Source organism: Galleria mellonella, unplaced genomic scaffold, assembly GCF_026898425.1.
Source record: "Galleria mellonella isolate WM207_F2 unplaced genomic scaffold, CSIRO_AGI_GalMel_v1 utg1053, whole genome shotgun sequence".
NCBI lineage: Eukaryota > Metazoa > Arthropoda > Insecta > Lepidoptera > Pyralidae > Galleria > Galleria mellonella.
The window spans coordinates 18,434-46,077 of NW_026441968.1; the positions used below are offsets into that span (position 1 = coordinate 18,434).

Consider the following 27,644-nt stretch of genomic DNA (forward strand, 5'->3'; position numbering starts at 1 on the left):
GGTGCTCCGCCAGCGTATCCCGTTAGCGCAGGTGGGGTTACCATACCATTTTCATCCATAAAAAAAAAAATATAGTAATATATTATTTGTGGTAATGCGAACTACCATAGATAGATTAGTTGTTATGTTATTAATTGCTAAGTTGCATAAAAAAAAAAACTTAGTTACAAATTTATGTTCAAAAGGTTGTCCCATTCGTGTGGCGTGAATTTACTGGGTATTAGTTGCACTGGTTGTTTATAAAGCTTTTTCTACCGCTTTTTCTTTTCCCTACCGCCAATTCGGAACATAATTTCAGCCAGGAAGAACCGACGAGAACCTCAATACTTGTTTTTTTTCAAAAAGTTTTAATTATATAAATAAATAATGAATTTGTGTAAAGTAATGAGTTTGTGGGAAACTACCAAAACGTTGTATTTACAATAGTTTATTTAAAACTCTAAATTTTTGCCCGAAACTGGGAAAAAGAATCTAATGCGACAATACTGGCATGCGTGATTGCTTGTGAAGCTTTTAGTAAACGTATCACGTAAATACGGGGAAATAGTTCATACACGTGAATGACGTAAGCAAAGCTTGTATGAATTATGTATGGCTCATGAGCCATTTACTGATATAATAGTATATTTTATTTATTAAATCTTCACTTATATTATTAGTATGAAATTGTGTTTGTTTGTTGGCGCTCTTACCTCTTGGCGCCTTCATTGTTTAACCAATTTCTATGAAATTTGTAGTACACGTAGTCTTTGAGATGGAGGAGGGTATATTGCTAGCAATGGGACTGGTAGTTCGCATTACTAACAATCCCTTCCCCCACCGCGTTAGAAGCAATGAGAAAAAACACTGCCATGTGATCCCGCCATGGTATAGGCCACACCTTTCTTTCCCGTGGGTGTCGTAAGAAGCTACTAAAGGAATTTAACAGTCGAGGGATAGACAGTAGCGTCCCTCTTAAAATATCCCCTAAAAGCCTAACTGCGGTTGCCAACTCGCTTGTCAAGCGTGGCAACTACTGGCAAAACTCTCATTCTAGGGAAGGCTTATGTTCAGCAGTGGACAGTTAATGTCTGAAAAAATAATAATAATAAATGTGGGGGGTGACGTCCCCCGAAATCATTCCAATCGTTATGTCGGTGAACGGTCTTATCCCAACCTGATTTTATTTAATGGCTGATATGGTATGGCATGGTAAACAAACAGAAATTATCAATATACAAAATAATAACAAAACAATTAAATATGTAACTACATTTATTTTTCATACAAATTAATCAACATTACAATGTTTCAAATGTAATAAATTTTACTACTTACATTTTTTTTATAAAATTTAATTTAATTTCTCATTTAAAATGGCACGTACGTGATTTTTTTCAGACATTTATCTTATAAATTATAACTAATTCAGTGTATTCACATCTAATTTATATTACTGTAATATAAAATTAATTAAAATAATAGTCAAGTGAACAACATAAAACAAAAATGTATGACTCTTCTTAGAAGTAACATAATCTTACTAATATATTAAAAATGTAACTTAAAATTATGAGGGGTTCTAATAAGATCAATAGACGTGATGACAATAATTTAAAAAAATTATTTTTAATTCTAATTTAAGAATCGTTCTGATCTGGGAAATTTTGAAATCTAATTTTATTTTATACAACACTTACAACACTGAAAATAGTTCTTTTGTTTTGATTAAAAAAAAAAACATGTGTCAGCCTATTTGACATTTGGCATGTCGCTGCCAAAAATTCGAATTCTGTATCTGTGTTCGTAAATTAAAAATAAAAAATGTAAAAAAATTCGGCCTCTATTGGCCTGTTTTTTAATACTTGATCCTCTATGTATATAATCTAAAACAATAGGTTAGTTTATAAAAAAAAAACATAGTAAGTTCAAAAATGGGAAAATACTTTTGTGTATACTGAAAATTTTAAATTACTATTTTAATATCGATTCCGAAAATATCTAAATTGGTACTAAAGTCGTCTAAGGTCCGTCTCGTTTCTAATAGCTTAAAAATTAAATAAAGTCAATGAAGTATGCCTAAGTTGATTGCTTTAAGATATAATTAATCTAATGTTACCTAATTATTTTATACCAATTATCAGTTGAAATCAGTTTGACCGGAAAATATATTTGACTGTACTATAATATAAAATATATATGTAAATTTAAAAATGACAATTTCCATCGTGCCTCCCACCAAATTGTTTATAATTACTCCTCTCCATCCAAAGTTTGACTGAAAGAGATCGCTTTTAGCGATAAGGCCGCCCATTGTTTCCTCACTGTGATTATTTCTTGTAATTGTTTATATTTATAATAAGTTTACTATTGTAATCTTATGGAAGAAACAATAAATTAACTCTGTTGTATACAAAATAAAAATACACTTAAATTATAAACACATATATATTCTATGTATGTTATGTTGCAGCTAAGAACAAGGAATTACATAGAGGGAGTGATAAAATTGACAATTCATATCAGGCTAGTGTAAAGAAAATGTTATACGGCCGTATAACCCTACCAGATTCAAATACAACCTGCTTGCATACTTTCTACATAAACTGTGTCGAATATATAATATAGTAATGTAAAATTTGTCATTGACAAATAACTGACATATCAAACATTTTCTATACACTAGCCTGCTATGAATTGAGAAAAATAGCAACTGATGGTGTATCTTTCGTCTTCTTTTTACAAATTATATTTGCACAAGAAGAAAGGAGACAACCATATGATTTACAGTTTTTATTTTATCATTCCTTCTATGGAATCCTTTGTTTTAAGTTTTGCAGTTTATTTTCCAGTTGTTTTGTTTTTTATATTTTTATTTTATTTATTCATTAGTACATATATGTGTACAAGGCGGACTTAATGCTAAAAGCGTGCTCTCCCAGTTGACCATAGGGAAGTGTTATTCTTTATTGTGCAATAAAATGTGTATAATTGACGTGATTAATGTCTGTTTATTGGGGAGAAGGGATTGTTAGTAATGCGAATTATCAGTCTCATTGCTGACAATATAGCCTAACAGGTTGACCTCCCCGTGGTCCCCCTGGAAACCATCGTGCTGAATTCCAAGTGTATTCCTCGCGATGAGCTAACTGACCTGCTTTTTTATCCTCATCTGTCACTGGTGCCCCGACAGCGTATACCGTTCGCGCAGGCGGGGTTACCATGCCATTATCATTCATTAAAAAAAAAAAATGTCTGTTTATTATTTATATTCATAATTAATTACTGTACACATAAAACATAATACTGGTCATCATTTGTTGAAGTTTTAATACTGGCTGTTGACACTGAGGTTTTTTAGAACAATGTATAATTTTTAAGTTTGTTCTATGTCAGATTTCTATAAGACATGTCTCGTATTTTTTTCACTAAACATTATTTTATATCTCAAATACATATAGATAGATAGATAGATAGGTAAACACTTTATTTGAGCCATTTATGACACACGTAAATTAACAAATAAGTTTATACAATCTGATTATTTACATTTTTTCAAATATAAAACAAAAGATGAAGTATGGAGATATGTTTTCACCATGTGTGTCACAGTGACCCAAATAGGCTACAGCTCAGTGATAGTTTTGCTTAAAAGCAAAGCACTGATTTTCAGCTGCAACCTGTTGCACGCGTCCGTGTAGGACTACCGTCTAAACCCAGAGTGTGAGCTGTGTAACCAATGTATGTTTTATTATCGCATCCTGCTATTTACAACATTATTAGCATCACCACTTCGGACAATGTTATTGCTAAATTATTTTAATAAAGACGTAAAATATATTATTTTTAATAACAAAAGGTAATTTATTATTATCGTATTGGATAATATCGTACGATACATCGACGTGCGGTACGGTGTAGCGGTACGGTACAGCGGTACGTAGCGGTCAGGCGACAAGCGGCGGCGCGTGCGCAGGCGCCGAGGCCCGCAGCTGGCGCAGCGTGCGGCGGCACGACACGCGGCGCGAGCCCAGCCGCGGGAACCCGGCCACGCGCTCCACCACCACCGGCGCTTCACGTCTGTCGCCACACCAATATACCAATATTAATTTTTTTTTATACGACTTAGAATGACCAAGAATCTAACGGCCCACCTGATTGAAAGTGGTAACCGTCGCCTATAGACATGAGCAGTACCATGGACATAACAGAGTATACTGTTTCGCCCATGATAACCCCCATGCGTTGCCATTCCTGAGGACTCAGGTGTTATTCCTCTGTACCCTGTAAATTCACGCCATATCCCCACCCTTCAAACCGAAACACAGCCATGCAAACACAACTGCTTCACGGTAGAAACACGAATTTATTTATTTATTATTTATTGCACAATAAAACTTTGTACAAGTGGCGAGCTTAATGCCATATAGCATTCTCTACCAGCTAATCATTAGGTGAAAACAGAAAGCGTATGAAGGGCAGATGTGGTGAAAAATATGTGACATAATTATAGCAACATACTGAAATAATTATACGTAGTAATACATAAGAAATACATATATAATATTTATATAATTCATTAAGTATTGCTTTATTTTCCCTCTATTCAAAAATGCACCGCTTACGTATTTCTCGGTTTGCCCAATGGTTGACTGGTAGAGAACACCGTCCGGTGTTAAGTCCGTTAAATGTACGTAGAATTTTACTGTGCATTAAAGTTTAAATAAATAAATAAAAATTCTATGAATAAATTCTTACTTTCTTCTTCTTCTTCTTTCTTTTCTCCATCAGGTGGGCTGTTAGCTTGTTAAAGTTACAAAAAAATTCGAACTCACCTGAAGAACATGTGGTGTTCAACACTGCACCGCCAGAGTTTCTTGGCAGCTGTGGTGGAAGTCAACCGAAATATAAGGTGGGTCTCGTAATCGTCGAACTCTCCAGCTCTCAGCCGGAGCGTGTATGTCCGTTTGTTGTAGCTTATCTTGGTTATTTTCGTCCAGGGAAATCGGTTCATTATCTGTCTGAAATTGAAAGTAAATATTTAGCAGTGGGTAATCTTATATATGTATATATATAGTACATTACTGCAGCGGCCAGCAACTGAGGCATTGATGGACGTGCAAATGTGGGCCGAGACGTAGCCGAGGCAATTATCGATTTTTTTAAACTATCAAACTGAGTGTCCGAGTGTCTAGTGTCTGAGTGTCTAGTGTCCGAGTGTCTGAGTGTCCGAGTGTCCAGTGTCTAGTATCTAGTGTCTAGTATCCGAGTGTCCAGTGTCCGAGTGTCTAGTGTCTGGATGTCTAAGGTCCGAGTGTCTAGTGTCCGAGTGTCTAGTGTCTGAGTATCTAGTGTCAGAGTGTCTAGTGTCTGAGTGTCTAGTGTCTGGATGTCTAGGGTCTGAGTGTCTAGTGTCTGAGTTGTCCGAGCATCTAGTGTCTGGATGTCTAGGGTCCGAGTGTCTAGTGTCTGGATATCTAGGGTCCGAGTGTCTAGTGTCCGAGTGTCTAGTGTCTGAGTGTCTAGTGTCAGAGTGTCTAGTGTCCGAGCATCTAGTGTCTGGATGTCTAGGGTCCGAGTGTCTAGTGGTCCGAGTGTCTAGTGTCTGAGTGTCTAGTGTCCGAGTGTCTGAGTGTCCGAGTGTCGTATGTCTGAGTGTCCAGTGTCTAGTGTATGAATGTCTAGTGTTTGAGTGTCTAGTGTCTGAGTGTCTAGTGTCTGAGTGTGTAATGTCTGAGTGTCTGAGTGTCTAGTGTCTAGTGTCCGAGTGTCTGAGTGTCTGAGTATCCGAGTGTCCGAGTGTCCGAGTGTCCGAGTGTCCGAGTGTCCAGTCCAGTGTCTAGTGTCTAGTGTCTAGTGTCTGAGTGTCTAGTGTCTAGTGTCTGAGTGTCTAGATGTCTAGTGTCAGAGTGTCTAGTGCCTGAGTGTCTAGTGTCCAAGTATCTGAGTGTCCGAGTGTCTAGTGTCTAGTGTCTAGTGTCTAGTGGCTGAGTGTCTAGTGTCTAGTGTCTGAGTGTCTAGATGTCTAGTGTCCGAGTGTCTAGTGTCCAAGTGTCAAGTGTCTAGTGTCCGAGTGTCTTGTGTCTGAGTGTCCTGTGTCTGAGTGTCCAATGTCTAGTGTCTGAGTGTCTAGTGTCTGAGTGTCTAGTGTCTGAGTGTCTAATGTCTGTATGTCTAATGTCCGAGTGTCTAGTGTCCGAGTGTCTAGTGTCTGAGTGTCTAGTGTCCGAGTGTCTTAGTGTCCGAGTGTCTAGTGTCCGAGTGTCTAGTGTCTGAGTGTCTAGTGTCCGAGTGTCTGAGTGTCCGAGTGACCAGTACCTGAGTGTCCAGTGTCTAGTGTCTGAGTGTCTAAATGTCTAGTGTCTAAGTGTCCAGTATCTAGTGTCTGAGTGTCTAGATGTCTAGTGTCTTGATGTCTAGTGTCCGAGTGTCCAGTGTCTGAGTGTCTAGTGTCTGAGAGTCTAGTGTCCGAGTGCCTAGTGTCCGTGTGTCTAGTGTCTGAGTGTCAAGTGTCTGAGTGTCAGAGTATCTAGTGTCCGAGTGTCAATTGTCTGAGTGTCAGAGTATCTAGTGACCGAGTGTCTAATGTCCGAGTGTCTAGTGCCTGAGTGTCTAGTGTCAATGTGTCTAGTGTCTAGTGTCAGTGTGTCTAATGTCTGAGTGTCCAGTGTCCGAGTGTCCAGTGTCCGAGTGTCTAGTGTCAGTGTGTCTAGTGTCCGAGTGTCTGAGTGTCCGAGTGACCAGTACCTGAGTGTCAGTCGGTCCCCAGGGACCGGCGCCGGCTACACGGAACGTTCGCTGCCGGTCCCCAGGGACCAGCGCCGGGCTCAACGTGTTATGGTCGAGCGAAAAACAGAAGCTTTCCTCTCAAAACATCGTCAAAAACCTATAATTGGTATGCCGGGACCACACGGCGAATATGCCTGTACCATTGTCACAGTATTAAAAAGCCTTTATCCTTAAATGGCTATTTACACATCTTACCCATCTCTATGGACAGCAACTCCTGGAGCCGACACAGCTAGCACTATGTCCACCTCGGAACTGTCCCGGGCACAATGCAGTTCAGCACCATATAAAGGCAATCTCTTGACGCTCTCCAAATAGTTCGACTCTGCCTCCGCCGGGGTTTGACCTCTGCGGACAGTGGATTTTGGGATTTAGCCCTGACAAATATATAAATTTGCATCTCTGAACTAATCCTAACTGCGTGGGGGGAAAAGAAGAAGTATACCCCATTAGATCGACCTCCATGCGGTTTCCCCTGGAAACCATCGTGACTAATTTATCGTTGAATTCTTCACGATGGACTAACTGACTTGCCTTTCTATCCTCACCTACCTTCCCTCACTGGTGCCCCGCCAGCGTATACCGTTAGCGCAGGCAGGGTTACCATTCCAGTATCATTCATTAAAATAAAAAAAATCTAGTTACGCGAGAGAAAATGGATTAGTAGTAATAGAGATTAGCAACCCTATTGCTAGAAATATACCCTATTAGATCGACCTCCTCGCGGTTCCCCCTGGCAACCATCTTGATTGATTCATTAGTGAACTTGTCACGATCAGCTAACTGACCTGCTTCATCTTCACTTATCGTGTGAGGGACACTGGTACCCCGCCAGAGCCATTAAAAGAAAATCCTAGCTATGTATCATCATGGAAGCAGCACTATCAGGTAAATATCATCAGAACATCAGTAAACCTGATATAGGTATAACCTGCCGGGATTATGTAATATTATATCATGGGATTAAAATACCTCACCTGTGCTATCGGTATTCACTGGCGGAGGACCAGTAAGGGATGACAGACGAGGTCCCAGAGGGAGACTTTGTACAAAAGTCGATTGCTTGAGTACCTCTGTCCCATTCGTGTTTCAATCATGAAGTAGTTGTGTTTGCATGGCTGTGTTTCTATTTGAAGGATGGGATATAGCGTGAATTTACTGGATACAGAGGAATAACACCTGAGTCCTCAGGAATGGCAACGCATGGGGTTTATCATGGGCGAAACAGTATACTCTGTTATGTGCATGCTACTGCTCATGTCTATAGGCGACGGTTACCACTTTCCATCAGGTGGGCCGTCAGCTTGTTTGCCATTCTAAGTTGTATAAAAAAAAAGTCAGAATTGTTAATTGGATTGTTGACCTCATTGCTAGCAATATATCTTATCAGGTCAACCTCTAAACGGTTTTTCCTGGAAGCTGTGTTTTATAGTTAGGGAGGCAAACTAGCAGACGGTCCACCTGATGGGAAGCGGCTACCGTGGCCCATGAACACCTGCAGCACGAGAGGTGGTGCTTTGCAGATCTTTTAAATGTTTTTAGGCACGTTTTTGGAAATGCCCCATATTATATTGTAAGGGAATAACTGAAGAATAACTGATGATTGATTCCTAGTAAATTTGCCATGATGGGCCAACTAACCTTTTTTTTATACAACTTAGAATGGCAAGCAAGCTGACGGCCCACCTGATGGAAAGTGGTAACTGTCGCCTATAGATATGAGCAGTACCATAGACATAACAGAGTATACTGTTTCGCCCATGATACCCCCCGTGCGTTGCCATTCCTGAGGACTCAGGTGTTATTCCTCTGTACCCAGTAAATTCACGCTATATCCCACCCTTCAAACCGAAACACAGCCATGCAAACACAACTGCTTCACGGTTGAAACACGAATGGACAGAGGTACCCAAGCAATCGACTTTTGTACAAAGTCTCCCTCTGGTTATCATTCTCACCTATCATTTCTTACTGGTGCCCGTCAAGGTACACCGATAGTGCAGGGGTGGAGCTGAGGGTTACCATTGCACTCTGATCCAAGAAACTGATAACATTCAGAGTTACCTGTGTTTCTTGTACAGTTCTTCAACTCTCTCCTCCATGTCCGGTGTGAAGACCCTGAGAGGTATGGGTCCACTTTCAGCGAGCAGTGCCGGTGACACCCTCCCCGGCTCGTAGTCTCCCAACTCCGCTTGGAGTCTGTACGAAGCCAGTAGTGCGTAGGTAATACTGGAACAGTTCAGTCGACCTGTAGGTGTGAAAGTTTATTTATAGGACGGACTACCCTCCAAAAATGGATTAAATTTTTTTCAGGTATTCTGTATGCGGTTTCCTTGTTGTATCATAATTTCTAAATACCTCAACAGATTTATATGTGTAGGGTATAGTTAGAATCTTTAAATCATCCCGAGTGATACGGGCTATATATTTTTTTAAATAGTTCGTATATTTTTATTTTTTTATTTTATAAGTATCTACTATTTTGTAGGCATAAATACCGATCCGATATCTATCTTTATATTAGGTTATTCTGTACATTGATTGGCGAAAAAAAGGTAAACATCCATTTCGATATCACCCATATCGGTCGGATCTATTCTATCTATTGTCGAATATATTTTTTTTACAACACATGGGGCAAACGAGCATGCGGCTCACCTGATGGTAAGTGACTACCGCCGCCCATGATCACCCACAACACCAATGGCATTGCAGGTGTGCTGCCGGCCTTTTAAAAGGAATATGCTCTTTTCTTGAAGGTTATGTTGTCGTATCGGTTCGGAAATACTGCTGCTGGAAGTCGATTCCAAAGAGTAGTTGTGCGTGGAAAAAAGTGCCTTGAAAAACACATGGTGGAAGACCGCCACGCGTCCAGATGGTTGGGATGAAATTTTAGTTTATGGCGGGTTGTACGATGGTGAAAATCAGCAGCAGGTATCAATCCGAACAATTCGTCAGAGCACTCCCCATGATAAATTCTGTAGAAGATGCACATAGATGCAACATCTCTACGCAGTTTCAGTGGGTCGAGTTGGATAGTAAGGCGCCAATCGTCAATAATTCGAGCTGCCCGACTTTGAATGCGGTCTAACGGAAAGTCTAAAAGTCTGTGATCCAATATTATTTTTTGGATATCAGACTTTTAACTTACTTGTTACTATTATAGTATATATAACTAAAATATATAGATATTGGTGTACCTATATTACCTACCTGTAATGTTTTGTTTTTTTTATACAACTTAGAATAGCAAACAAGCTGACGACCCACCTGATGGAAAGTGGTAACCGTCGCCTATAGACATCAGCAGTACCATGGACATAACAGAGTATACTGTTTCGCCCATGATACCCCCCATGCGTTGCCATTCCTGAGGACTCAGGTGTTATTCCTCTGTACCCAGTAAATTCACACCATATCCCACCCTTCAAACCGAAACACGGCTGTATTTCGGTTTGAAGGGCTATGCAAACACAACTGCTTCACGGTTGAAACACGAATAGGACAGAGGTACCCAAGCAATCGACTTTTGTACAGTCTCCTTCTGGTAAAATATTATCATTTATATATTATTATTTCTAATGTAAGTAGTATATTCATTTACTTTAACATTTATTATATAAGTAGGTAGGTATTATATGTATTTATAGTGTATAAATGTATGTAATATTTTATTATATATTTTAATATTTTATTTAACTGTATATTTGTTTATGTATTAATAGCTGTATCACTTCAGCTGCCCGCTAACGAAATGCTTTCTTACTGTACTGGGTTGACTGGAAGAGATCTCTGTCAGAGATAAGTCCACCCTTGCTCACAACATTTATAAATACATTATTTTATATGTAACTTACAAGTGCAATAAATATATATATATATATATATATATATATATATATATATATATATATATATATATATATATATATATATATATATATATATATATATATATATAGTCGGATAAAAATATGCTATATAATTATGTCAAAGTTACCTTCAACCAAGTCTCGACGGACGGCAAGCACCAGTTGGTTTCTGGTCATATCGTCCTGAAGTTCTGACGGCTCCGGGGGGTAAAATTTAACCGCAAACCGCACGTCCCAGGGCTCATCTGGAAAATTTTATATTTCTCAAATTAATTAAATTGGAAATAAACATTATTTTATATAAAAAAGGCGAGAGTCTTATTATTTATTTATTTATTCATTAGTACAAATATATGTAGATACATGGCGGACTTAATGCTAAAAGCATTCTCTCCCAGTCAACCGTAGGGAAGTGTCAGAATACTCGAATGCGGTACTACTAATTATTGATATACATACATATTAAAATTACATATATAAACAAATAAATATATATGAATAACAAATATACTTACACATATATGACATATACTATATTATACACGAAATTGAGAATAATATAAAGCACTTACTGCTCGGATAAAGTAAAAAAGTGAGCGTGAACGCTTTTTTAAAGACGGGTTTCTTCTTTTTCTTCTATGTATAAACGGATATCATCAATATCATACCGTATCCCCCATTTCTTTTGCCCATGATACCCCCCTCCCCCCCCATGCGTTGCCATTCCTGAAGACTCATGTGTTATTCCTCTGTACCCAGTAAATTCACGATCTTCAAACCGAAACACAGCCATGCAAACACAACTGCTTCACGGTAGAAACACGAATGGGACAGAGATACCCAAGCAAACGACTTTTGTACAAAGTCACCCTGTGGTAAGAGGTTAAATTTAGGAAGTTAAATTTTGGTGTTTCTAAAGGTCTGATTTAAAATTTGCTATAATTAATGTATTGCATGCATGCATTTTTGCTACTTTTAATTCGCTTTGCTAATTTGCTATTTTCTTCTTTTTGGTTGAGTGTCTGTCTTTTTATACTCACTCCTGAAAGTTTTCGAGAGTCGCCTGCCAAGGTCGACCCAGACGCGCGGGTCACCCCTCAGCAAGTACAGGAGGCCGAAGTAGTCCTTCTCGACAATGTCCAAACTGTCGCACACTTTATCCAGCAGATCGGCCCCTCGCGCCTTACGCTGTAATTGAAAAAAATAAAAATTCGATCTTCGATCCATATAATAATTTGGGGAAAGGGATTGTTAGTAATGGGGACTGAGAATCCCATTGCTAGCAATATACCCAACCAGGTCGCCCTCCCCGCGGTTTCCCCCGGAAACTATCATGGTTAATTCCTAATGAATTCATCATGATGGGCTAACTGGCCTGTATTCATTCTCATCTATCACCTTTCACTGGTGCTCCGCCAGCGTATCCCGTTAGCGCAGGCGGGGTTACCATACCATTTTCACCCATCAAAAAAAAACCCTATCAGTTCGACCTCCATGTGGTCCCCAGAGCTGAACCCAAGGTGTATTCACGATAGGTTAACTGACCTGCCTTTTCATTCTCACCTGAGATCCCTCGCTGGTGCCCCGCCAGTGTATACCGTTAGCGCAGGCAGGGTTACCATTCCATTATCATCCATTAAAAAAAATCCATGTCACCATACTTTCCCGTGGGTGTCGTAACTGGTAAATAAGGTAACTTAATAGCCGAGGGATGGACAGTAGCGTCCTTCATAAAACATCACCAAAGTCTAACTGCGGTTGCCAACCCGCCTGTTAAACGTGGCAACTATTGACAAAACCCCCTCAATAAGTACAAAAGTCGATTGCTTGGGTACCTCTGTCCCATTCGTGTTTCAACCATGAAGCAGTTGTGTTTGCATGGCTGTTTCGGTTTGAAGGGTGGGATATGGCAGTGAGTTTACAGGGTACAGAGAAATAACACCTGAGCGTGGAAACTAATGGTAAATCTCCCCTTATGAGGAATGCCTAACAATGACCAATTAACGGCAAATTTTTTTATTACACATGGTGCAAACGAGCATGCGACTCATCTGATGGTAAGTGACTTAATGAACTGTTTCTAACTTCGTAAAAAATACTGCGTCTTCAATTGTTCACGTCGTTAAGACTTTGACGTATTATAGTTTACTCAATTACTTTAGTTGCTTTGTTTAAATTGAAAAGTAATAAAAATAACGTCCTATTTCATTGGACAATTAAACAATAACAAGTAAATTGTTTAATAATCACCAGAGGGAGACTTTGTACAAAAGTTGATTGCTTGTGTACCTCTGTCCCATTCGTGTTTCAACCGTGAAGCAGTTGTATTTGCATGGCTGTGTTTCGGTTTGAAGGGTGGGATATGGTGTAAATTTACTGTGTATAGAGGAATAACACCTGTGTCCTCAGGAATGGCAACGCATGGAGGGTATTATGGACGAAACAGTATACTCTGTTATGTCCATGGTACTGCTCATGTCTATAGGCGACGGTTACCACTTTACCTCAGGTGAGCCGTCAGCCTGTTTGCCATTCTAAGTTGTATAAGTCATAGGCGTCACAGAATTAGGTCAACCTCCAACCCCCCTCCCCCCCTCTCACACATCATCATTCTTGGTGAATTCATCATAATAAACCAATAGACCTAACTTCATCCACACCTATTGACCCTCACTGGTACTCCACCAGCGTATACACATTCTGATAACGGAGTCGGGGTTACTATTTTCCTCTTAAACCCGTCAAAGTCTATTGTCCAAAAACTGATGTTTGGGGGGAGAAGGGATTGTTAGTAATGGAGATTAACATCCCTATTGCTAGCAATAAACCCTATCAGTTCGACCTCCTCGCGGTTCCCCCTGGAAACCATCGTGATTGTTTCATTATTGAATTAGTCACGATGGGCTAACTGACCTGCTTCACCTTCACCTATTATCGCTCACTGGTGCCCCGCCGGTGTATACCTATAGCGCAGGCGAGGTTACCGTTCCATTATCATCCAGTAAAAAAAAAACTGATTGTAAATAAAAAAAAAATGAGGCAACGAAATGTTTTCGCCGAGCCATCACGACTGCATTCGGTCCGCGCTCGACTGCGTCTAATAACCTGATAATAGCTATTGGTTTCACATTTAGATCACCGCCTTTTAAGAATTTACAAACTTGCTGAGACAAAAAAGTATTGACCGATCACTAAAAATGTATGTCTGTAAATTGTGTATGTTTATTTTATTTGTATTCGATTTACCTTGTATACATTTTTACCTGTACCTTTCCTGTACGGGTAATCTAACCCGCTAAATATTTTCTCTCTAACTGCATTAGGTTGGCTGGAAGAGATCTCTATTAGAGATAAGCCCACCCTTGCTAACTAGTTGTTAAACTAGTCGCTATATCTCTATTTATATATATATATATATATATATATATATATATATATATATATATATATATATATATATATATATATATATATATATATATATATATATATATCCATCCCTATGTATGCCTAAATCTTTAAAACTACGCAACGGAGTTTGAAGCGGTTTTTTTTAACAGAGTGATTCAAGAGGAAGGTTTATGGTATATGTATAATACATGCATAATATTGTAGAGAAACACTGACAAATTTAGAGGTTTCTAATGTGATGGAATGTAATGTGCACCCGTGCGAAGCCGGGGCGGGTCTCTAATATATTTATAAAACTCAGAATGCCGAAAATGGCAATCGTCGCCTAAGAATATGAACAGCACAGATTACCCTGCACCCACGATCCTCATGGGCGCAGTGTAATCATCCTCACCCCTTATAGAAATCACTTAAAAAGGGTCCTACATGAACTTCGACGGTGATGTGGTCTCCGTCCATGAGCTCGACACGGACGCGGCGCGTGTCTCCGCCTGCCCGCCGCTCCCTGATGCCCTCGTCTGAAGCCAGCCGGCGCAAGCTCTCGCGCATAATGCCACCTGCAATATTATTATAACAACTACGTTATGGTTATGGAATGAGCTCCCTGCCGAGGTTTTCCCAAGAGACTACACCATGAGGTTCTTTAAAAGGGGGTAAAGAGGTTTCTTCAGGGTCGACAACGCGCGCGTAATACCTCTGGTATTGCAGGCGTTCATAGGCTACGGTAACCGCTTACCATCAGGTGGGCCGTATGTTTGTTTGCCACCTCAGTGGTATAAAAAAATATGTAAGTACGTTACGTATATTAATCATAGTCATTGTATATCATCTATATCATCGTCATGTCAGCCTTTAACTGTCCACTGCTGAATAATTAACCTCCCCCTTGGGGGGATTTTGCCAGTAGTTACCACGCTTGGCAGGCGGATTGACAACCGCAGTCAGGGTTTAGAGATGTCTAAGAGTTTGGGTAGTTTGGGTACCGAGAGGATAATGTAATAATTTGCCTGAAGATGCCTCATTTAGAGATGACCAAATACCAAGTTTAATGGTGGCACTTAGCATTCTTTAAAGAGTGTATACCAATCAAGTTGAATATTTTTCCCAGAGAGCAATATGGGTCGAAAAAGAGCAAAAAATTGGAGGAAGAATCAATTGGCTTCACTTTCACGGTTAGAAAACCAGTGAATTAGTTTCACTCGTAGTATGGGAATGTTAACTTTAAAGCTATCGCGTTGCATTGTTTATAGTTAACAAAGAGACGGATCATCTAGATAAACTATGATCTGGGACAATGAGCGGGTATTTTTTTTTAATAGGTGATAATGGAATGGTAACCTTACCCGCGCTATCGGTATACACCGACGGGGCACCAGTGAAGGATGATAGATGAGGATGAAGCAAATCAGTTAGCCCATCGTGACGAAATCAACAAGAATTGTTCACGATGGTTTCCAGGGGGAACCACGTGGAGGTCGACCTAATAGGGTATATTGCTAACAATAGGGGTGTCAATCTCCATTCCTAACAAATCCTTTCCCCCCACAATGAGCGGGTAGACGAAAAAAACTTCTGCCTCAGAAATGGAGGCATGATAGTGCTAGATCAATCTACGCGTGACCACGGATGGTGTAACCTGGTCGAAATGTCGAGAAGACACTAAATTACCAGAGTTTACCTAAGCGATTGTGTTATTAAACCATAAGCATGGGAAGCTCTTGATTACTCGTCGTTTGAAGAAGTTTCTATGATAAACATATTCAGTTATGCTCTTAGAAAGAATGCTGATTACTTATTTGGATTCTACTCAATATATTGACATGTAGTCGAGGGATGGGCAGCAGCGTCCCTCTTAAATAATCTCTAGAAGCCTAACTGCAGTTGCCGCCTGCTAATCGTGGCAACTACTGGCCACGTACTGAACACTATTTCTTATAGAGTCTCGTCCCGTCCCCCGATCTATCCAATTTTATAAGCACGTCCTTTTTTTTTAATATCAATTAGCATTTGCCAGCGTATTATTTGTAGAAAAATGCACTATCTAAGGAATTTAGTATTATTATCGTAATTTTGTAGAAAAACATTGTGGTTTTAGTACAAAATTAATGTATTTTAAACAGCGACTAAATGATAATTAAATTAAATTTGACATTAGTTACAATGGAAAGAATATTAATGAATGAATATGAAGTTTTAGGACTATGCATTGACAAGAAAATGAATTGGGAAACTATAATTGACCATATGTGTAAAAAATCGAGTCAAAATAGATAGATACTCTTTATTGTTACCTTCAAAAGATTACAATAGTAAACTTATTATAGATACAGAACAATTACAAGAAATAATCACAATGAGGCAACAATGGGCGACCTTATCGCTAAAAGCGACCTTTGGATGGAGAGGAGTAGTTGTAAACAGTTTGAAGGCGCGATGATGATCCTATTATTTCTAAATATGGAGATGTAATACGTGTAATAATATTGTTCCTTTAAGCAGCAGTACCCAAACAAGATTGCTCAGTTATGAGTAGCAGTCACACACCATCGAGCGGATGGGTCAAGACGCGCTCCAGCAGTCTTATTTGCTTTCACTGTTGAATCTATCTTGTTTAAATCATAGCTACTTACATTACCAACAGTTCAAACAATACTCAGTCATTTTTATCCAATCTCTCGTTATTCGTTTACGTCAATCTCCGAAACCGTTCATTTATTTTTTTATGAAATCTATTTATATATTAATACTCGTATCTATCCAATATCTAATACACATGAGGCCTACAAAATCAAAGACAGCTAAATCCAAGTCTGTCAAATGTTAAGAAACCTACAAAAACTTTTATCAAGGATATGGAACGATATTCTATATTTGAAATCAGATTGTAGAACATTAGAATATTAGTTTTTGATATTTTCCTGCCTTATTCACATATATCTTTATAAATTTTAATGACTTCAGTTATTTAATTATATATACAATACATTAATAAATTAAAGTTAATATACAATTCCTTAAATACTAATACTAATTATAAGTAATCTCCCAACGCACCACGCCGAGGCAGCGCACCCAAGATACTGGCAGCATTACCTCTTTTTGATTTTTAATTGAGAGAAATATTTGAGTACAGTGTGCAAAATGAAATCGATTTTATGGCGTTTAGCTGCCTTTGATTTTATACGCCTCATATATATGTATCAGTATTGTATATTTCAAATGTAGACACATAATTTGTAAATTATATAAACATTTATTGTTATTTCGATTTTTGTTTTGCACCACTGCTGCCCACTCACTACTTCCTATGCCGCTGTGTTACGTTGACTGTAAGAGATCTCTTTTAGTGATTAATTCACGTTTGTTTACATTGTTTCTATTTTTTTTTTGATGTGTGAAAATGGTATGGTAACCCCGCCTGCGCTAACGAGATACGCTGGCGGAGCACCAGTGAAGGGTGATAGATGAGAATGAAAACAGGCCAGTTAGCCCATCATGATGAATTCATCAGAAATTAACTATGATAGTTTCCAGGGAAACCGCGAGGAGGTCGACCTGGTTGGGTATATTGCTAGCAATGGGATTCTCAGTCTCCATTACTAACAATCCCTTTCCCCCCACATTGTTTCTATTTGTTATTATTACTCTATGTTTTAATGCAATAAAGAGTACTTACATTTTGTAAATATGTATTTTTTTAACTCAAACATAGGGTAGACTTTACATTGTTAAGAAAACCTGTACATATATCATCACCTTCCTACCCTTATCCCAACTATTATTTGGGGTCGACGTAGTTTGTTTTATTTTATATACATATTACAAAAAGATTTGCCTTATAGTTTTACAACCGGCCGCCTGCCTGATGTCAACCCTCTTTGGGAATGTATTTGTTGGTGGTTTCCGCCACCTACGGTACGGAGGAAAAGATTGTGGAAAAAAGGAAGGGAACGTTGGAACTGTGGAAAGGAAATTGGTAAATGAGAGGAATAAGGGACTTATGCGGGAAAGGAAAGGACGGCACTGCAGTTTCGGAAAGGACTGGGACTCTGCAGCGGCTCGGAACTCCGGGGTCGCATACCCGTATGCCCTTATTTTAGAATCGGTTCTAGAGAAGGACACCCCTGATACAAAAACTTATTTTTTTTATACAACTTAGAATGGCAAACAAGCTGACGGCCCACCTGATGGAAAGTGGTAACCGTCGCCTATAGACATGAGCAGTACCATGGACATAACAGAGTATACTGTTAAGCCCACGATACCACCCATGCGTTGCCATTCCTGAGGACTCAGGTGTTATTCCTCTGTACCCAGTAAATTCACGCCATATCCCACCCTTCAAACCGAAACACAGCTATGCAAACACAACTGTTTCACGGTTGAAACACGAATGGAACAGAGGCACCCAAGCAATCGACTTTTGTACAAAGTCTCACTCTGGTAAACCTATAGATATACTACTGATCTATAAACAATTCTTGGATCTGCGCAGGTATTTCTTAAAATCATATGTCAGACAATTTTGTTTGCAGTTTGTTGAGATTTGAAGCTGGCACGGAGCCCGGCTGTTACTGTTTACAATCAATATTTTCACCTTTAAATCCGTCTGAACAGAATTTATAATTGAATTCCGAAGTGCGTTGAAATTTCCCGCGCGCAAATTCTAGAATCAATGATCGTATGAAATAACTTTATGATAATAAAATGTATTGTGCTTTTTTCTTTTTAAATAGATAGATAGAGGGAAAAGGGATTGTTAGTGATAGGGTCTAACTGACCCATTGCCAGCAATACGCCCTATCAGGTCGATCTCCACGCAGTTCCCCCTGGAAACTATCGTGGTTAATTCTTGTTGAATTTGTCACGATGGGCTGACTGACCTGCTTTCATCCTCACCTATCATCTCTCACTGGTGTCCCGCTAGCGTATACCGATATCGCAGGTGAGGTTACCACTCCATTATTATTATTGCTTGGGTACCTCTCCCCCATTCGTGTTTCAACCGTGAAATAGTTGTGTTTGCATGGCTGTGTTTCGGTTTGAAGCGTGGGATATGGCAGTGAATTTACTGGGTTCAGAGGAATAACAACTGAGTCCTCAGGAATGGCAACGCATGGGGGGTATCTTGGGCGAAACAGTATACTTTGTTATGTCCATGGTACTGCTCATGTCTATAGGCGACGTTTACCACTTTCCATCAGGTGGGCCGTCAGCTTGTTTGACATTCTAAGTTGTATAAAAAAAAATAGATGGGCATTTATTATTATAGCATATATAACATGATCAAAATTATTAGCATATCAGCTCCTAACGGTCCATTGCTGAACACACTGCCTCTTCAGTCCAGTCCTGAGGGTGTTTTGTCAGTAGTTGTCATGCTTGGCATGCGGATTGGCAATTACAGTTAGGCTTTGGTGGTGTTTTAAGATTGACGCTGCTGCCTATTCTTCAACCATTAAGTTCCTTTAGTTGCCTCTTAGCACACCCATGGGAAAGGAGGTGGGAACCCATTCTATGCCGGGACCATACGGTGAAAATGTTTTGACTCGAATCAATTCATCTCGTGCCCAACAAACTTTAATGTAAAAAATATTTTCGCCATGTGGTGACGGGCAGCAGTGTTTCTCTTTAAACATCACCAAAGCCTAACTGCTGTTGTCAGCCCGCCTGTCAAACGTGGCAACTACAAACCTTCTCCAATAGGGTGAGGCCTATGTTCAGCAAAGGACAGTTAACGTCTGATGATGATGATGATTATTTGATGATAATGAAAAAAACATTTATTGACAAGTAGAAAAAAACACTTTTTTCTGTAGTGTTTTTGGATCTACGAGTGACATAAACCGAAGAAGTGGTGAAAGAAGGCTTAAGATGAGAATGATGATAAAAAATACATAACTTACACATTTCGTCTATCGCTCGATATTTCAAATAATGTAGACAAAGACAAACTTGAGAGCAGGCGTGGTAATAGTAAAGTAAGTGGATGCATACTGAAGCGTAATTTACATGCGGACACATAGACTGCCAATTTAGACAATAATTTCCCAAGACATTTGAAACAAACATAACACATTAAACAAATAGCAATACTTGTTTCTTAAACTTGATTAGAGCTAATGATAAATTATTTTACATAATAGTATGTTATTATTTTAGTAATAGCAGGGGGACATGATAACGAAAAATGAAATGGCCGCGCGGAAATTTTTTTGATAGATGGCGATACTAGTCGCGATTTACTATTAATGCTTCCGTAAGTCTTAGAAAACAAACAAAATCATTTATAAAATATGTGTCAAGATGATGTATCTGTACTAGTATAGTATTATATTATCTGTGGTAATAGTTTACCAGAGGGAGACTTTGTATAGAAGTACCTCTGTTCCATTCGTGTTTCTACTGTGAAGCAGTTGTGTTTGCATGGCTGTGTTTCTGTTTGAAGGAGTTTTTTTTATGAAGGATAATGGAATGGTAACCCCGCCTGCGCTATTAGTATACACTGGCGGGGCACCAGTGAGAGGTGATAATGAAAACAGGTCAGTTGGTCCATCGTGATGAATTCCAATAGAATTAACCATGACGGTTTCCAGGGGGAACCGCGAATAGGTCTACCGAATAGGGTATATTGCTAATAATAGGATTGTACATCCCCATTACTGATAATCCTTTTCCCCTCTCTGTTTGAAGGGTGGGACATGGTAGTAAATTTACAGGGTACACCTTAGTACTCAGGAATGACAATGCATGGGGTGTATCATGGGCGAAACAGTATACTCTGTTATGTCCATGGTACTGCTTATGTCTACAGGTGACGGTTATCACTTTCTGGGATGAGTTGATTAAACGGGTTAAAAAAGAGCCTATGTTCCTCTTCATCAGTCTGTCAGGTCAACCTCCATGCAACCTTAGAAGACATTGTATAATTATAGATAGATAGATAGATACTCTTTATTGTTTCCTCCAAAAGATTACAATAGTAAACTTATTGTAAATATAAACAATTACAAGAAATAATCACAATGAGAAAACAATGGGCGACCTTATCGCTAAGAGCGATCTCTTCCAGGCAACCTTTGGGTGGAGAGGAGTAATTAGAAACAATTTGGTGGGAGGCACGATGAAAAATTTTGTTAGTTCTAAATATGGGAGATGTGATACATATAATAATATAAATATAATATATATATATATATATATATATATATATATATATATATATATTTATATATATATATATATACTAACATATACAAATACATATACATACATACATGCCTACAGAAATACATAAAAATATATAAATACTGTTCACGAAAAGTATGCAAGAAATAAGTATGCTAATTATATTAGTATTACCAGTGTTACTCTGTATTACATATTATAACACACGTTTTAGGTACGTCCATTTATAGAAATGGTCAACTTGACATTGAAACATTCTTTAGTTGTTCCTTTCATTCATTAAATGCAAATGTATTTATGTATGACACGCTCGGCTGCATTATTGTCGCGTAGACAGAGAACGATAGGTAGGTATCTACTAAATTAAATCTATGGGAGGGGGGGTTGTTAGTAAAGTGGATTGTTAGTAAAATATACCCTGTCAGTTTTACCTCCACGTGGTCCCCCCTGGAAACCATCGTTCTGAATCCCAGATGTATTTATCACGATGGGCTAACCGATCTGCCTTTTCATTTTCACCTATCATCGCTCACTGGTGCCCCGCCAGCGTGTACCGTTAGCGCAGACGGGGTTGCCATTCCATAAATCTAAATCTATGGTAATCTAATAGTAATCAACAGGGGGGAAAGGGATTGTTAGTAATGGAGTCTGAGAATCCTATTGCTAGCAATATACCCAACCAGGTCGACCTCCTCGCGGTTCTCCCTGGAAACTATCATGGTTAATTCCTGATAAATTCATCATGATGGGTTAACTGGCCTGTTTTCATTCTCATCTATCACCCTTCACTGGTGCTCCGCTAGCGTATCCCGTTAGCGCAGGCGGAGTTACCATACCATTTTCACCCGTCAAAAAAAAAATTTTTAAGCCATTACAGGGAGTAGGGAGTTCTATATGTCTGCATGTTTCGTGTAAATGTTAGATAGATAGATACTCTTTATTGTTTCCTCCAAAAGATTACAATAGTAAACTTATTATAAATATAAACAATTACAAGAAATAATCACAGTGAGAAAACAATGGGCGACCTTATCGCTAAAAGCGATCTCTTCCAGCCAACCTTTAGATGGAGAGGAGTAATTATAAACATATGTTACACCATATCTTTGCCAATTCTAAATCGATTTTGATGAATCATCAAAATCGATTACACTGACGCACTGCTATTTCTTATTAGATTCTAATTAAAAAAGAATAGTCACGCTTGATAAAGGGGTTTTTTTTTAATGGGTAATAATGGAATGGTAACCCCACCCGCGCTATCGGTATACACCGGCGGGGCACCAGTGAAGGATGATAGGTGAGGATAAAGCAGGTCAGTTAGCCCATCGTGACGAATTCAACGAGAATTCTTCACGATGGTTTTCAGGGGGAAGCACGTGGAGGTCGACCTAATCGGGCATATTGCTAGCAATGGGGCTGTCAAACTCCATTGCTAACAATCCCTTTCCCCCCTGATAAAAGGTTTTTATTACAGACTAACTTTTTGTCATTACTTTTTACACGTGGATTTCTGAAGTTGAACAACCAATCTCACGCGATAATATAGGTTACTATAGGAATTAGTTTCTATTGCGCGCGCATCCCCGCGTGCTTCCCCTTGAAGAGTGGGCGGGCGCTTAACATCAGGCGCCTGCTCCATATTGGAGTCGGGGCCCGCAAGCCGGTGCGGGACTCGGTGGACTACGATAGGGAACCCGGGTCCCCAACATTATGGCGCGGCGAGGGATGCCGTGGTGGTTTTAGCCGGTAGGAGTCCGGCAGTACCCATACGCCTCCCTCGGGGCGTTTGGGTCTGCATGATGCATTTCCACACGAATAAAAAAAAAAGGAATTAGTTTCTATAGGGATTTATTTAAAGTATAAAAAAAAAATATGAGAAAACCAGTGGACGTGTTTGATTTTTATCCTCTGAATTCGAGTGACCGTGTCCCCCCTCTAAAATTTGCCACTCCAAGGACGATGCCGCCCCTAGGCCGCGGCTTATATGGCCTATTTATAAATCCAGGACTGCTTGGCAGGCGGATGATAACCGCAGTTAGGCTTTGGAGATGTTTTAAGAGGGACGCTACTGCCCATCCCTCGTCCTTCCTTAGTCGCCTCTTACGACACTCACGGGAAAGAAAAAGGTGGCCTATTCTATGCCGGGACCGACCAATATTATAAATAAGAAAGTAAAATTGTTTGTTACTTCTTAACACCTTAACGGCTTAACCAATCACTATGAAATTTAGTATACAAATAGTATACGGGTTGGAGACTATACCTATTCAGTCAACATACCCCGGCCACGCAGGCGAAGTCGCGTCTAAAAGCAAGCGTATCATAAAAATCCTTAAATCGCTTTGTCTCTCAAGCCACGTCCGCGCTATGCTCCTATTGAGTTGGCCTCAATGAACGGGTTGCTATAGTAATTATCTCCCAGATTAAAGCCGCAGCCTGCGGTCCACGATCCGGGTCAATTTCATAAGCGGTCACCGGTGATCTAAGCCGGCAAGAATCTCCTACCTGATACGGGATTGTTTCGAGACTCGGTAAAAGTGCTAAACTTTCGCTCGCGTGTCTTTGTTTCGTAGTATTTTTAACTAACTTTAAAAAAGAAGGAAGTGCTTAATTTGGTGGTATTATTTTTTTAAATCTGTTACCTTCCAACTCCGTCAGTCCGTAAAAGTTGCGAGTCGATTTAGAATTTTTTTTTTATTTTATTTTTATTTAAAAACTAAGCAACAAAACTGACTATGACAAAATTTCTATGCGAAAATATATCCTTTCAGATAAAAAAAAAGTATTTTCCAAATCCAGTACATATTAGACTGCTTTATGAGAGCGGGAGACTTTGTACAAAAGTCGTTTGCTTGGGCACCTCTGTCCCATTCGGGTTTCTACCGTGAAGCGGTTGTGTTTGCATGGCTGTGTTTCGGTTTGAAGGGTGGGATATGGCGTGAATTTACAGGGTACAGAGAAATAACACCTGAGTCCTCAGGAATGGCAACGTATGGGGGGATATCATAGGCGAAACAGTACTCTTTTATGTGCATGATACTGCTCATGTCTATAGGCGACGGTTACCACTTTCGATTAGGTGGGCCGTCAGCTTGTTTGCCATTCTAAGTAGCATAAAAAATAAAAATAAAACAATAAAATATAAAAAAATACAATCGAAAAAATCAATAAAAAAGAAACCTATTTCTTTTCAAAATCGATTGAAAAAAGTGGAATAGGCTTGCCAGCGGTACAAATATAGTTATCGCGGATAAACCGGTCCGCTAGATCGATTCCAGTTTGAAGAATTAGGATTTTATTTTATATATCCATGTTCAACGGTATTGAACTTCTCAAGGTCAAAAAACTGTCTGAAGTTACTAAGGAGGTTTTTTTTTCTTTAGAGTCGGAATGGGAAATATACGACATAGCTAATGAATTGCTTATAATTTGTTGTAATAAAATTTAGTGAAAACGTGATCATTTGTTGAAATCTTCAAAAGGGGGTAAAGAGGTTTCTTCAGGGTCGGCAACGCGCGCGTAATACCTCTGGTATTGCAGGTGTTCATAGGCTACGGTAACCGCTTACCATCAGGAGGACCGTATGCTTGTTTGCCACCTCAGTGGTATAAAAAAAATATTACAGTAACTAATGAAATTAGTAACAAATCGAAACATCTAATCAATTAAATTTATTTTCTATTTGTACTTTTAGATTATATAGACAGTGTCTCCATACAAATGCTTCGAGAAAAGTGGGTCAACTTTTTCATACAATTTTACGTGATAAATACTTATGAATGATTCCTTTACAACTTCTATATTTATTTTGTTTTATAATTTTTGCATATTTTTAACGTGTAAAACTTAATTTTATTTATTTAATAATTAAATATAGATACGTCGAGATACATTATGTGAACACTGATAAAAAAAAAACGAGTCAGCTAATTTGACAATTAACTGACAGAAAGTTGACCCGTTTCGAGACTCAATGCTCTATCTATAATAATCAAAGAAAGAAATCAGCTTCTTGTCGTATTACTCGACGTAATACGACAGGAAGCTCGTTCAGCTGATTGCATGTTTTTATTGTTATAATTATAAATTCCATTTAGGGACAATACCAATTTATACGGATTCCATCCAGCTACGTGCAACAACTGTAATTCAAGTAGCGTTGTCATTTAGAATAGGTCATTGTATTTAATTACATACATTAATGTCCATAGGACAGTTCCCGCGCGTTACCGACTGTAGAGGCATAGACAAAACAATAATAGTTCGAACTTTTTTTATATGGTTAAGGAAATGTTTTGAAACGATTATTTTAAATCTTTGATTTTAATCTAGCTACACTTTCAACTTGCTATATATTTTAAAATCTAATCTACACAAGCTTTTGCCCGCGGCTTTGAGTGATGACGTATTTCCCGTATTTTCAATAATCTTTTTTATTTATTCAATTAACTCTTTATTGCACCAGAAACATAAAAATAAACAATAACATATAAACAATTCAAATGAAATACAGTAGCGAAAAGTACAGATTAAAATATACACATAAGGGTACAGAAGGCGATCTTATTGCTAGGATAATCTCTTACTTATCGTTAGTAATATTATAAATGTGAAAGTGGAGATCACCACGTGGTGGTCGACCTAACAGGGTATATTGCTAGCAATAAGATTGGTTGTATAGGTACTAGCGCTATATTTCGAACAGAAAATATTTGTTAACAACATTCCTATTTGCAAACTTGGTAGACACTCGTACATTAATCTTGTAAACAAACACGTTTTTGCGCTATGGGGTAAAAAAAATCTACATCCCGGTTATTTTTGTGTTCGCGCCCTTCTTATACTCTGTTAAGAATTCCATTTGCCTATTATTTGACTACTAATCTTAGATTCGACTAGACGACGTACTCTAAAATGATACCACTTTTATAGTTCCACTAGTGTTTTTTATATTTATTTACATAACAAAGTTATAGTTATAAGACATTACATGAAGAAATACAAGAATGGTATGCTAAAATTCAAATCATTCTTTTTTAAATATACTATATGGCTTCTTTCCAGCCATGACCACGACTGTTATGCTGTATATTTTTTTTTTTAATTAAGTTCTCTATTTTAAAATCTCTATATTCTGTGTTCAATTAGAAACTGAATTAGTCATTTTCTGCGTAAATATCTTACACAAGTCGGTGTAAATTGGTATTCTAACAGTATGTAGCTAATTATGTCCACTGAACAGTGGTTCTTCACCACCATTAGGGCCCAGACTCAATCATGGTCGAATCAATTAAAAAAAAAAAATTACTTAAATGTTACGTAACTTTGTGAATAAACGTATAGTATTTTCTGTTTAATTAAATTCGACTCTACAAATTCGAAATAATTTCTAACCTATAAAAAAAAGAAAAACATAAAAATAATAAATAAAAATTTTTAATTCCTATTTTTTATCTACAGGCATATTGCTGTTTTAATTTCCTGACTTCATCTAACACAAATAGGATAAACTATATTTTCACCGCATAAGAAAGCTTGATTACACGAGTGTCACCGCGGCGCGGGAGCGGTCATTGCCTTCCCAGGCATTTCCCAACTTGTCTCACAACTTGCAGAGGCGTTAATTAAACTCACCTTGATTATTGTTCCTTCTCCTCCAAACGCGATGAAACTTATTCAAAAAAAAAAAAGAATAAAAAATTCAGTAAATTTCCTACTTTATTGTCTATGCCAATATTTTCGAATTTAAAAATGTATTTTTTTTATTTCTTTTTTATTTAAATTTATTCATTGAAAAGATATTTTTATTTTTTTTAAATTTATGCTTAAATTTTTTTTAAATGTGCTTTATATAAAGGACTATTGGAAAGTCATGTGTTGTTTTTTATTTCGAGCAGTATTGCAGGAATATGTACCAACGAGCACTCCCGCGCAAGCCGGCGCCAAACTAGTTTGGTTCGGTGCCCATAGTTGCATTCGTTTACATGCGTTAAATAGACAGAGAGGGGTATACGATTCCTTTTTTATTCCTTTAAAGTTTGGATTGCTTTGCCGTTCACGGTAACTATAGTTCTGATAACCAGCCACGCTTATATGAATCACTAATGTCGACGAATTGACACTTAGTATTCACAGCAGGCTGTGAATTTGTTGTAAGTATTATACTGGCCAACTTGCCAGACTTTGTTCAAATCGTTTAATACTACACCACTACTTCACGTTTAAGAAGTACTTTAAAATGAATAATGGAAGAATTGGTAATTTTTCCATAGGTACCATAATATCATGCTTAAAATTTGTTCGGTATGATAGATGCGAGTAAAGTATACTTAATTATCTTAGTTACATATCATACAAAAATTAACAGACACTTCTGAATAATTCTGCAACCACTCACTTTCA

The 27,644-nt window shown here is 38.3% G+C and overlaps 1 protein-coding gene across 2 annotated transcripts; it reads right to left on the minus strand.

Annotated features, from left to right (window-relative positions):
• Positions 1-1,337: 1,337 nt before the first annotated feature.
• Positions 1,338-27,374, minus strand: LOC128202591 (band 4.1-like protein 3). 2 transcript variants are annotated; one of them, XM_052903421.1, is made up of 8 exons: positions 26,877-27,374; positions 14,478-14,608; positions 11,681-11,828; positions 10,769-10,885; positions 8,833-9,016; positions 6,964-7,116; positions 4,815-5,000; positions 1,338-4,059 (listed from the first exon to the last, which is right to left on the minus strand). In XM_052903421.1, the coding sequence occupies exons 2-8, from the start codon at positions 14,598-14,600 to the stop codon at positions 3,927-3,929; spliced, it is 1,044 nt and encodes a 347-aa protein (XP_052759381.1). In that variant the 5' UTR covers positions 14,601-14,608; positions 26,877-27,374; the 3' UTR covers positions 1,338-3,926. The 2 variants fall into 2 exon arrangements, with proteins under 2 accessions (XP_052759381.1, XP_052759376.1); XM_052903416.1 differs by lacking the exon at positions 26,877-27,374 and adding an exon at positions 19,958-20,072.
• Between the last annotated feature and the right edge of the window lie 270 nt (positions 27,375-27,644).